This window comes from Vombatus ursinus, unplaced genomic scaffold, assembly GCF_900497805.2.
Source record: "Vombatus ursinus unplaced genomic scaffold, bare-nosed wombat genome assembly UNPS02014775.1, whole genome shotgun sequence".
NCBI classification, from domain to species: Eukaryota; Metazoa; Chordata; class Mammalia; order Diprotodontia; family Vombatidae; genus Vombatus; species Vombatus ursinus.
In genome coordinates, this window is record NW_020954553.1 from 5,280,526 (window position 1) to 5,293,440 (window position 12,915).

The window sequence follows — 12,915 nt, forward strand, 5'->3', positions numbered from 1 at the left end:
ACGGAGCATACCATTGGCCTTAGAGGGCGGGACCTTCCTGTGGGGAGGTGAAGGCACAGACCATGCCACGGGGAGGGGAGGCAGAGAAAGCAGGTGGAGGACGAGAGATTTTTGGCCCAAGGGCCTCGGTCTTTGTTCCCGCGTGGGTGGAGCTCATGAGGGTTACTGGGGAAGGGGGACATCATCTGGGCTCACGGACATTTGGAGATTTTGGAAGGGTTTTAGATTATAGGATTTAGGGATGAACGTTCAAATCCCCGTTTCTAATCCAACCCCTCATTTTGACAGATGCCCCTGGGAGGCTGTGACCTGCCCAAGGTAGTAAGTGGCAGAGACAGGATTGGAACCCAGGTGTTCTGTCTCCCAATTCTCTTCACGTCATCAAGAAATGCCATAAGGGGTCTTTGGCCTTGTCCTGTACGGGTTTTTAAAAACTTGGGGCAGAGCCTAGATGGCGCGATTTTCAAGTCTTCTGGTGACAAGGTGGGAAGGTTGGCTAGCATACTGGATAGAATCAGGCTGGAATGATTGCTGAAGGCGTCACTGCTGACCCCTTCACATGGCCTCCTGGCACAAAAGTGACCTCAAGTTTAGTTCATTTCGGGTGGAGAAGAAGGCCCTGCCAGTGTTGAGGTAGCTGACCAACTGGACATACCAGGGGAAGGCTGGCCCCATGGTGACCAATGAAATGGAGAAAAGTACAAAACTGCCTAGAGTGACCCACTGGGGAACCCATCCCCCTACCCCCTTTCATTTGCAGTAATAGCAAAAATTCTGATTGTCTTGGGTAGTTATTTCTTACCAAGGTTTTGATATGGAAAATAAAAATGCAAACACTTTCAAATTCAAAGGCATTTATTAGATATTCAGATAAGACAAAGCATATAAGTATTAACCACATGACATTGGAAAGCTTAAGTATGGGTTATGGTAACATAACAAGAAATCTGCCATTTCACTGGAAAGCTATAGATATAGATAGCTCTATCACATCAGCATTGCAAAGCTCTTGTGGCATTGAAAGGATATTGTTTATGTGGCATTTTAAAGGTGGGTGCACTAACATTTGGACTAATGGTCCCTTGGCTGTTCACCAGGTAGGATTCCTACAAAGCCACCTAGAGACAGACACCAATCTGCTTGTCTCTAAAGGTACAATCTGCTTTGGACTCAGTAACTTTTTCCAGACCAGCTGCCACCTCAGCCTGATTGACTTTTCTGGGCCATTATGGAGTTAATCCATGTATTCATTCAATAAATGTTTACTAAGTAAGTTCTTTGAGTCTTCCTAGAAACCAACATCCAATTGGTCCTTTCAAACATGTTTTATCCATTTCTCCACAGTTCATGCTGTACATTTAGCATGTTACAAATACAGCAGCAACATAAGCATTATTACAAACCAATTATCTATTCAATAGTGATAAGGCCTCGTTTTTTTCAACTGTCTTAAAAACAAATTAAACTACTGATATTTTACCTTCTTGTTCTTGTTACCCTGGGAGTGTTGGATATGGACCTAGCTACAGAATGGAAACATAGTAGAAAAAGTTAGACAAGGTAAGACAGGAATGATCTTGGGGCTAAATGGATAGTTGAGTTTGAGTGTGGAGACCAAGTTCAAGAAATTTGTACAGCAGGGGATGTAGAAAATTATAAAGGTGAGTTGCACACAGTAGGCACTTAATATGGAACTGGTTATCTTGAAGAGAAGGCTTTGGGGGTCATAATGGCTGTTTTTAAGCACTGTTACCTACAAGAGGGATTTGACTTGTTCCAGAGGTCTGAACTAGGAGCAGCAAATGGACACTGAAAGGCAAATTTAGGCATCACGACAGAAAATGTTTCCTTAATAGTTAGAACTATCCCCAAGTGGAATGAGCTATTTCAGACAGTGGCAGCAAGTTCCCTCTCATTGGAGGTCTCCAAGAAAAGCTGGCTGGCCACTAGAGGGGCAGGTTCAAGTATGAGTCATCAGGGTCCCTTCCAACTACGATACTGTGTGGTTCTGTATACAAGTGATATCCTTGTCCAACCACAGAAGGAATAAGCTAACAGAGGAGGGCCTCCGGTGCTCTGGGTGCACACTGGATTTAGGTCATGGGAAGAAATTGCATAGGACAAGAAGGCAGAGAGGCATGGCACTGTAATCCATCTGGATCAAGTTGGGGTAGTAACTCTGGGCCTCCTTCCAATCCTATTCCTGGCCTTGCTTGCTGCTTTGGTGAATGGGCAGGACATTACCAAGAGGTGGTTGGGTCAGAGCTGGTGGGGAGCGTATGGTAATTACTAGGCAGAGAGAATAGAGATGCTCAGAAGTTGGTTTCATAGACAGAACTGTGACCAGCAAACAGCCTCATGGGAGGAATGTTAGCCTGTAAAAGGAGGTGTGATGAAGGTCCGTTGGAGGAGTTGATATGGGATGGTTCTAAGAGTAGGTGGAAAAGGGATGGGATAGCAAGCAATGGAACGAACCAAAGGCCCCTTGGTTATGGAAGCCCCAAGTGAGGGTCATTGGCTCTGTGAGGTCTGGACCTGGCCTTTGCAAAGGTTCTCACTCCCACCTGCGATGCAGTCTCCTCTCATCTCCTACTTAGAATCCCCAGCTCCCTTCAAAATTCTCCCTGATCCGCAACAGCAACTGGTGTACCATCCAACCATTCTGTTTATAATTTACATTTTCTTACATGTATATATGTTGTTTCCCCTGTAGAATGGAAGGCTCCTTCAGGGAGTGAAACATTCATTTTAATATTGGTATCCCCAAGACCTGAAGTAGTGCCTGGCACAGAGTAGCTGCTTAATAAATACTTGCAAGTGGACTAAGTCCCCAACAGGGGAAGAAAATCTACGGGTATGCTCAGGGGATCCTCCAAGGGGCTCTTTGCTGGCCCCACAGAGAATATAGTACTGTGCATAATCAGAATAATAATTTACATAATGCTTTAAGATTTACAAAGGGCTTTTCCTCACAACAACCCTGTGAGGTAGGTAATACAAATATTATCCCCATTTAAAAAAAAAAAAAAGAGGAAACTCAGGCACATAGGGGTTGAGTAGTCGCCCAGTGTCACAAAATGAAAGTGTCAGAGCCAAGACTCACACTCAGATTCTGTGACCAGAGTCTAGCAGGTAGATGAGACAGGTAATTAATTACAACACACATTACACAAAAAGTGCATTAATAGAGGTGCAAAGTGCTATGCAAAGTCCAAGAGGGAAGTCTTGTTATAACAGGAGAGGGTTCAGGGAAGGCTTCCTGAAGGTAAAGGCATCCAAGCTGGACTGAGCTGGAACAAAGGCAAAGAAAGTGCAGGCGTACATTGCTGGGAGAGGGTTTTATACCTGCAGGTCTTAAGAGTCTCAGAATTCATCCCCTCAGAGAGTTCAATAAAAGCTTAGGGGAGGCAGCCAGCAGAGACCATGCAGTGAAGTGGGAATTAGGAGGTCTGACATTGAACACAGTGCCGAGTTTCTTCCCCTTCCTAGGCCTCAGTTTCCTAATTTGTAAAATGAGGGATTTGGGCTAGATCATCTTTTGGGGGGAGGAGTTTTGCTTTTTGATGAGGCAGTCGGGGTTAAGTGACTTGCCCAGGGTCACAGAGCTAGTAAATAGATCATCTTTAAGGTCCTCTCCAAGGTTCCAAGCAATCATGGTTTAGTTATGAAAAGTTTTTGCAACCTCAAGCAAATTTAAAATGTAAAAATTAACTTGAGTCTGCCTTCACTTTTTTAAGAATCTAGGTTAAAATTCTACTTTGGAAGAAGCAGTAACTGGAAATGGTCCTCTAATTCTTGTGCCAACGGAGGCAACACAGGCAAACTGAGACTTAAACTAGGTCTGTGGTTGGAGTAAGAGCATTCACTAGTCACCCAAGTTGGTCTACGGAGAAGAGGATGCTGGTCCAAAATGGATTGTTCTTCTCTCCTATAACAGCAGCCTAGCAATCTGTAACTAACTTGTCAATTAGTTATGAAGTCCCCAGTTAGCCATCAGTCTCTCTCCTGAAACTAACCCATTTTGTGTCTCAATGCACTCTGACATCATGACTTCTCTTTTCTACTAGGCTTTAGGCTCCCACCACCCTGTATTATACATGGCACCTAGTACAAAGCCTTGCCCATAGTAGGTGCTCAATTTAAAAAAAACCCGTATCTGTGATTTCACTGGCAGAAGGAGCACCTGATGAAATGTCCTGCACCTTCTCTGCAAATAGTCTTGCCCTGGGCATTGAGAGATGAAATAACTTGCCCCAAACCACAAAGCGTGTGTGTCAGAGGCAAGACTAGAACCCAGCTCTCTAGCCATCACACAATGCCTCTCAGCTCCAATTAATATCTACTGAATGGATTAACTATCCTTTCCTGCTTCTAGCCCATGTTGCAGTTTTGATGGGACACAGATGCAATCAGAACAACTCCAGGTCCTCAGTCATTCCCAACTTTTTAATAGAGGGTCAGGTGGGAAGGGATGGAGAGATTATCAGAGCCCATGAACACTGAAGTCATCAGCTAAATGTATAACCACTGTTAAGAATTGATTGTCTTGCTTTGCAATTATAATTTAACTAAGGAATAAGAAAAAAATAGAAAAAAATACACATATAATAGCTCTCTCATGGAAGCCTCGTTTCCCTAATTTATAAACCAAGGCAATTGCTTCAGGTTTCCGAGAGCCTTGCACTTTGGACTACTACTGTGAGCTAGATGACATAACAAACCCTTTAATTCTGAAGTCCGATGAACCTAAACCCCAGGCCCAGCTAGGGCCCAGGCCAAAGCCTCATGATTTTAACAGGCCCTCCCCTCATCGCTGGCCACTCCAGCACGTAGTGGCTGAAGCTAAAGGATCCTTAAAGTATAATTCCACCAAGGGCACTGATGTCACAGCTGTCTGATGAGGAGCCCAAGGCAGATGACCTTTACCTACCTGGCTGGCTAACAGTTTCTGTGCAAGACAGCCCAGAGGCACAAGACACATGGAATGCAAAGCATCAACAGTGTTGGAGACATTGGGCTCATCGATGGATTCAGGCAGGGAAAAAGCTACTTTTAAAATAAAAGGGTCCACACTTAACCCCAATTGCCTTAAAATAAATAAATAAAAATAAATAAAAGGGCCCAATAATTAGGGAATCCTCACATCATAGCTCTATTAAACAAGCTTTGCCAAATGCCACACTTACAACTGGGTTGTCTTTTGTGCACACACTGACAAAACTGTGACCACTCATGAATCAAATGCTTCCTTGTTTGTAAGTTGGATACACTAAAGTGTGTTTTTAGAGGGTCCAATTCCCAGTTAAACATTTTTGAAAATAGAGGTGTGAAGGGATACCACCATATACCCATCACATTAGCAAAAATCATTAAAAATTATCAGATTCAAGGTTTGTAGGGCTGCTGAGAAAGAGACACACTATGATAATGTTGGCAGAACGGTGAACTGGTACAATCTTGTTTTAATATTGCAAGAACAATATGCAGTGTGACTCCATATATAACTTCTATCAAATTACTTATCACTGTAGGGAGAGAGGAGGTGACGGAAAGAGGGAGAAATTTAGAACTCAAATTTTTGGAAAATTTAGTGTTAAAATGGTCTTTACATGTAATTGGAAAAAATAAAATACTATATTAAAAATATACACAACGTGACTCAAAAGGGATCACACCCCTTGATCAAGTGATTTCATTTCAAGAACTATATTCTAAGGACATTGTTAAAAGGAAAAAAAAATTATGGTTTGTGTTTAAAGCATTCATAACTATAGTTATCCCTTCCACATCGGGGGGAGGGAAAGGGGAAGAAGGGCACAGCACCCCCATGAGCTGAAAAATCCATGTAAAATTTTTGGCCCTCCCTTCATAGCAGAGAAGTAGTCTGAATATTTTCTTTTTCTTTTATGGGGTGTTTATAGTATCTTATTGTAAAATTTGGGTTAAGTATTTGATCATAGGCTCTGTTGTCGTCTGTTGGCTTCTGCAAAACTCCCCCAAAATTCCCCATTTCATTTCTTATGCCAACCCCCAATATATCAAAACCTCAATGGGGAAAATCTTGATGTGGAAGGGATAACTGTACTTTAACTGAAAACCTCCTCTTTATCCAAACGGAAAATGGCAGAATAATCATGGTAAGAGACTATCGTTTTCCTAGAGAGAGCATCAAATAGAGAATACAAAAAAATATGGAAAGAGCAAACAGCTCTATCAACAATTTAATGCCACGCTTGTTTTCCCACAGTTGTGCCAATAGTTTTACAATTTTAAACCATTTTTTGCCAATTTTTGATGGGTACAGGGTGGTATTTCATCTCACTTTAATACAATAAATATCACTATTATGATTATATTATAAAAGCAACAAAACTTTTAAATACAGAGATGGAAGACATTAAAAGAGAACACAAAACAAAAAAATTTACTTTGTTAAAGTTTATGTACATAGACATGTGTTAATCAAAATATAAAAAGTTTGGAGTTCACGGTTTTATTTGGGCTTTTATTCCTTCTATCCTTTGAATTTTGCTGAGATTATTATTTAGCCTGCATTAAATTATTTTATATAGAAAATGAGAACTATATCCCCTTTATTCCTTCTTCCACTTGAAAGTGGTAAGTTTAGCTATATAAGACCAGAACTGGTCTCCCTTCGTTTTCATTTTTAATGAGGATCAAATACCATTAAAAGACAAAAACCAAATTGTTTTGAAATTAAATATTCCCTTTCTATTCCAACATTCTTTTCATCTTTCTACAGATTTTCTTTTTCTTTAGGGAAGGCAAAAGATGATTTCCATTTCCCTGTACCACCCTCTCATTCAAGCTTCGGATTTGGTAGACAAACTCTGCCTCAGTTTTTCTCATCTATAAAAGCCATGTGTCGAGACTGTAGGTTACTCACAATCTTTCTTTCTATTTCCATACCTTTTCCCACTTCTTCGTCAGAAAGAGACAACTGTGTTTCTGAGTCTTTGGTTACAATAATCACATAGGACCTGTGAGAATCAAGGATATTGGCCACCACCACCTGATGACAATAAGTCTTCAGAGCTCTCCGGGCATGATCAATTACAAGGGAGGGGTCTGTCTCCAACTTAAAGGAAATTACAAATGCCTTGGGAGCCCAATCTTTAACAAGAGGAGAAAGCATTTTTGGCACCATCTTCATTGTTATCTGCAATGGAAAAGAAAGGTTTAACACCAGGAAAAAAAATGTTCACATAAGAAGTCCCTGTCAACAGTAACCAAGGGAACCTGGAATGGGGTTTCTCAACATGTTCCTGCTCATAAAGGCACTGCCAATTTTAGAGAACCTGAGAACTGGATGGGACTTTCAAAGGCATCTAGCTTCACCCTTACCCAATGTGTGAATCCTTCTAGAATACAATCATTTAAATGAGGTAGCTCACCTATCAATCTCATCTGTGTATTTCTAGGGGAAAAAATGGTTTTCTGATGAGTATCCCCAGCATTACAGTAAGTTTTAAAGAGAAATGGAAATAATTTTAAGAGCTGGCAGAAATAACGTCCATGTTTTTGTCAGCTTAACTGGCTAATTTGCACCTAAACATCCATTCAGGTTTGCTGAACATCTCCGCATTAGATGGAGATCAGAACAACAGCACTCTTTCAACATGCAGCTGTTTGGATGTCTAGTTGAAAAGCCTAAGTATAGTAGAACTCTTATGAGGCTGTACATTGTGAGGATGCTGATGGTCTGTGGGCCCAATCATGTCCTTTGAAGCCTATGTCTGTATGAACCTGATACAAGGTCAGGTTACAAATTCAATAGGTCTTAGTCCTGTACCCCTAGCACCAGTCCGTTAGAAAGCTTCCATTATTATATTTATCCAGACTTTCACCACTGTATTCTAATCTAGCTTTATAATTAACTACAGAAGACTGATCAATACACCAAAGTCTTTGGCAGGTCTTTCTAAGAGTATGTGGGCAACGAACTGAATATCAGAAATGTTTAATCCTCCCTTCTACTATAGTCACTCCTTGATTTCTTCAATTAAAAGAGTGGCTACTGTCCAAGGTAACCTCAAAATTTCCACTTATAGCAACCCTCAAGATGGACATTACTGACCAACTTTTATGACCAACTGACCAAAATTAAACTTTTCCTGGGGAATTTAAAGTGCATTAAATTTTTATTTTTAACAGAGAATCTTTTTTCTTTACCAACATCTACATAAAACAGTAACACATGCTCTTTAATTCCACGGTCCCCTTTAAGTCTGCTAAAAGTACGTTAAGGTTTGGGAAGCAAAGTTTTATCTAAACTAGCCCAACAGCAGTTTCCTGAGTTCAGTATTATTTCCTACCCCTAAATGTTTGAAGAAACTGTTTCAGATTCCCACTGTGTGCTATCTCCTCTTAATCCCCTTGATTGTGAATGCACTTTCCCTCACTCTCCCGTTATGTTTAAGTTTATGCTAGTATGTGGTATACACCCCACTCTCCAAGGCAGGGACAGCTTTTCATTTTATTTTTGTATCCCTAATGCTGAACACTGTGACTTGAATAGTAGATGCTTTCAAAATATTTGAGAATTGGCCTGAATTTTAAACTTGTTAAAGAACAATGAGGGGAAAACTAAATTAATTAGCATGATTCCCTAAACTTAATTGCTCTTTAGACTATTACTTCAAAGATTTGGGATGTCACTGGTGTGACTACTCTTACTACTGACAAATTTAAATATCCCTGACATACTCTTCATGAGTTACACATGAAAAAACATTCATCACATGGAATCTAACCCGGTGATGACTCTTGTGAGCTTAGCCAGACTGGTCCTTGGATGATAGGCCTAGTGTCTGTTCTAGAGCCACACTAAATTACCAAGAGCTTTTCCAGGTAGATCTGCCAGATCTTAAGAATAAACACAGAGATCATGGGAGACCTCATGCTAGCATTCAAAATTTAGCTCATGTTTCTCTCTATAAATAATCATCTTTTCAGTAACTAAGGTATTTATTCTATTTCTCACTAAGTGTTCATCTCCTACTCAGCACTACCAAAAGAACCACCAGATCCCATGGGTACAATTATCATTTATATGTAGATGACTCCCAGATAACCCACAAATCTAGCAGTAGTCCTTCTACCAAGTTTCCAATCCTGCATCACTTGATGTGTTATCATTTTGAAATATATATCCTGTAGGGAGCTAGGTGGTGCCGCAGTGCACACAGCACCAGGCCTGGAGTCAGGAAGACATGTTCATGAGTTCAAATCCAGCCTCAGTCACTCACTAGTGTGTGACCCTGGGCAAATCACTTAACTCTGGTTGCCTCAGTTTCCTCATCTGCAAAATAAGCTGGAGAAAGAAACAGCTAACCAGTCCAGTATCCTGGCCAAGAAAACGACAAATGGGGTCACGAAGAGTTGGAAACACCTGAACAACAACAGGTATCTCAAACTCAGTATCTCTCACTTTACACCTCTTTTCTAATAAATTCCCCCAACACTGTCACCCAGGTTCACAACCTGAGAGTCACCCATAAAGCCCTGCTCTTCCTCACTCCTACCCTTTCTTGTCCACTCACACAGCCACCGTTCTAGTTTAGGCCCTTAGCCTTCCCACCCACACTCTCACAATAGCCTCTTAATTGGATTCCCTGTTCCAAGTCTCTTTCTTTTCCAATCCATCCTCCACATGGCTGTCAAAATATTCCTTAACCACAGGTCTCCACATGTCACTCCTGCTCAATGAACTCCAATAGCTCTCTAGAATCAAATACAAACACATTCATTTGGTAATTTTTAAAGCCTTTCACAACCTGACTCCAATCTTTCTTTCCTTCCTTATCGTAATTCCTCCCCGCCATGCAATCTTGGTCCAGCTAAATTGGCTGTCTGTCCCCCAAGCAGGGAAGGCACTAGCAACTCACTTGTTTCTCGGGACCCCAAATTTCCTTCAAATATCTGCTTAAATGCCACTTGTCACATGAGGCCTTTCCAGATCCCCCTTGCTGCTAATGTTACCTTGTCTGTACTTATATATGTATTATGTATGTATATCATACACGTTGTCTTCCCCCAACAGAACACAAGTTTCTTAACGGTGGGACGTTTTATTTTTGGCTCAGTAACCTTAATACCCAGCACAATAGTTGGCACATTGCTTGAAGGGCATGTAGGCAGGAAAAAAGAAAAAGAGGCAGAACAGGCTTTAAAATATTGTCAACAGCCACAACATTCTCAATAGTCATTAAAAGTGAGATTTGGCAGGCAGATAAAATAAAGCCAGGGTCCTTTAGAAGTCTTACAGATGACAGCTGTGGAAGTGGAAAAGTACTGAGCACAGCAAGGTAGGTGCTATATAAATGCTTATTCCCTTTCCCTCCTGGTCCTTTTATTCTACAATTGAAGAAACTGATACCCAGAAAGTAATATGCAAAAATTACTTTCATATGATAGAAAGGTCAGTTTTAATGCCTGGCACACAGTAGGTGCTTAATAAATGCTATTTGACTGAATACTTCTCTAATTCATGAAGCAGTCTAACATTTAAATTTATTTAAAGCTTGGGAAGATATGACTACACAAAAAGAATAGATAAAATTTTCTTAGTATATTTTTACAAAAGAAGTTAATACACTAATCTGAACACAAACCACACCTAAAATGAGCTGTCAAAAAAAAAAAAAAGACAGTCATATTATTACAAATACCACTAATTATAAATGGTACTTGAATTTTATTTAAGTCAGATTTGAAGGAAATATATGCTTAATATGGACCAATATAGTGGACAGCCTTGATTTAGATAAAGAGTTTATTTTGGAGTTAAGGGAAGATTTGAGAAGGAGCCACAGGGGAGATAAGGAGTAAGTATATAAACCAAGGGTCCACTACTTAACCTTGTCCCTTCAGTCCTGTTCCCCATGGAATCCCATCAGAATTAACAAAAGATTTCTGGAAAGCCCATAGGATTGATGTTCGTGCTCTAGATCTCTAATAAAGATATCTAGAACACTGCTTCTCTTACTATTGGACATCAGTGCTAAGAGAAAATTGAGTCAAAGACCTGAACTTCTAAAAATTGGTTAAGCCCATTAGTTTTATAAATAACTTCTGCACAGCATAAAGGTAAACCTGGGTTCTGAAAGGCTATGTTAGTGGAATACAAGCTCAGGCAGGTCCCACCAAGCTGAAATGGATTCCCATTACATACCTGACAATGAACCATCTATCTGTCATCCAAGAACCAATCTAGTTAAGTTCATTCAGTCAGGCTTATCACTAGGTTGACAAAACAGCGATTCATTTTTCAGTCACTGTAACTGTGGTTGGGACTTGGAGGGGTTGTCATCTATGTATGAGTAAGAGATACTCACAAGGATGACACTGCATCCTTTAAGTATTTATAAAAAGGTGTTTTTCGGTCAGGGTTGGAGAAGGAAGTAATTGATCTGATAAGGAAGGAAAGAGGTGGAGGCCAAGGTTCACTAAAGACATAAGTGGTATCTTTAAGGAAAGGGGTAAAGACTGCACAGAGGGCTTGGATTAGATAAACTCCACTGTGCCCCACAGCTCCAACATTGTGATTATATATCTAAGCTATCCTCTTTAAACACACACAATTTCTGCAGAACCATTGGCAAAGTTTATTACGCATCTTACCAATAGGCTTTTTAATTTATGGATTATATTTAGGCAATTCTAACCAAATACCCTCAGGTCCCCTTCAGTTCTAATCTAACAGTCTCTGGATTTATGAGCATCCTGGACCACACTGCTTTGGGGTATAAATCAGTCTGACTATAGAAAAGCCTAATTCAAACAAAAAGCAAGCTGGTCCATGCTCAGACGTAGGGGACCATAAGCCTCGATGGGAAAAATAAGTCTTACACACCTGCAAAGGGCCTCTGGAGGACTGGATCTTATGCTCAGGCATTTCAGAGGCAGGCACATAGAAATCCGACACAGCCGCAGCGAGGTAAAACATTGCAGAGGAGCCTGCAAAGAAAAACAGTGACAAAGCACAGTGGATAGAATGCCTGACTTGGGGGGAGGAACGGTGTCAAGGAGTGAGTTCAGATCCTGCTTCGGACACCGATTACTATATGACCGGGACCAGGGCGATTACGATAGCAGCACCTACTTCCCAGGGCTGCTGCGAGGATCCAGTGAGATAGTAATAGAGGAGAGCTTAGCACAGTGCCCAACACATACATAGTAAGTGCTATGTAAATGCCGGCTGGGCCTTCCAGGTCCCTTCCAGCCGCAGAGCTACGCTGCTATGGGAGGGGCGGGGAAGGCGCGGAGGACAGGGAAGGGGCGGGCAGGGGCAGCTCCCGGGGCGCTCGCCGGCTGCGGGAAGTCAAGGTCACCGGGCGGAGGCGGCACATGGCCGGGTCTGGATCTTGCCCACGCACCGAGCGGGCTGAGCGCCTGGGCTGCGGCCTGAAGCAGGTGCAGGTAGTCGTTCAGGGTGGTGAACTCCACGGCCAGGAAAGTGCCGGCTTGGGCGGCCTCCTGGTAGGTGAGCAGGGCGTCGGCGAAGCCCGGCAGCGCAGCTGCCTCGGCCTCCAAGAGCAGGCGGCCTCCGGGGCCCTCGGCCTCGCCCCGGGCGGGCCGCAGCGCCGCGAGCCAGGTCTGCGGCGGGAAGTGGTGCGCGAAGGGGAAGGAGGAGCGCGCGCGGTGCAGGAACAGCACCCCGTAGCCGGCGCGCAGGAAGCACTCGGCCGAGACCGCGCCGCGCCGCCCGCTGCTGAAGTTGTCCAGGAAGCGCACGGGGCGCGCCTCCAGGGGCACCTTGGTGCCGCCCGACGTGATGAGCACCACCCGCCGGCCCTGCGCGCCCATCCGCGCGGCGAAGCTCTGCATGAGCGCGGCGCTCCGCGCCACGCCGGGAGGCTCCGGGAACTCTGAGTTCAGCATCGTTTCCGCCAT

At 42.6% G+C, this 12,915-nt stretch overlaps 1 protein-coding gene across 1 annotated transcript; it reads right to left on the bottom strand.

Annotated features, from left to right (window-relative positions):
* Window positions 1-4,427: 4,427 nt before the first annotated feature.
* Window positions 4,428-12,915, bottom strand: PPCS (phosphopantothenoylcysteine synthetase). Its single transcript, XM_027864601.1, has 3 exons — window positions 12,399-12,915; window positions 11,876-11,979; window positions 4,428-7,180 (listed from the first exon to the last, which is right to left on the bottom strand). The coding sequence occupies exons 1-3, from the start codon at window positions 12,913-12,915 to the stop codon at window positions 6,857-6,859; spliced, it is 945 nt and encodes a 314-aa protein (XP_027720402.1). The 3' UTR covers window positions 4,428-6,856.

Coding starts and splice junctions, on each gene's coding strand:
- PPCS (XM_027864601.1), bottom strand. CDS start 12,915: ATGGCGGAAACGATGCTGAACTCAGAGTTCCCGGAGCCTCCCGGCGTG. Junction 11,980..12,398: donor CCAGGCGCTCAGCCCGCTCG/GTGCGTGGGCAA, acceptor TTTTCTTTGCAG/GCTCCTCTGCAATGTTTTAC. Junction 7,181..11,875: donor CCTCCAGAGGCCCTTTGCAG/GTGTGTAAGACT, acceptor TTTCCATTGCAG/ATAACAATGAAGATGGTGCC.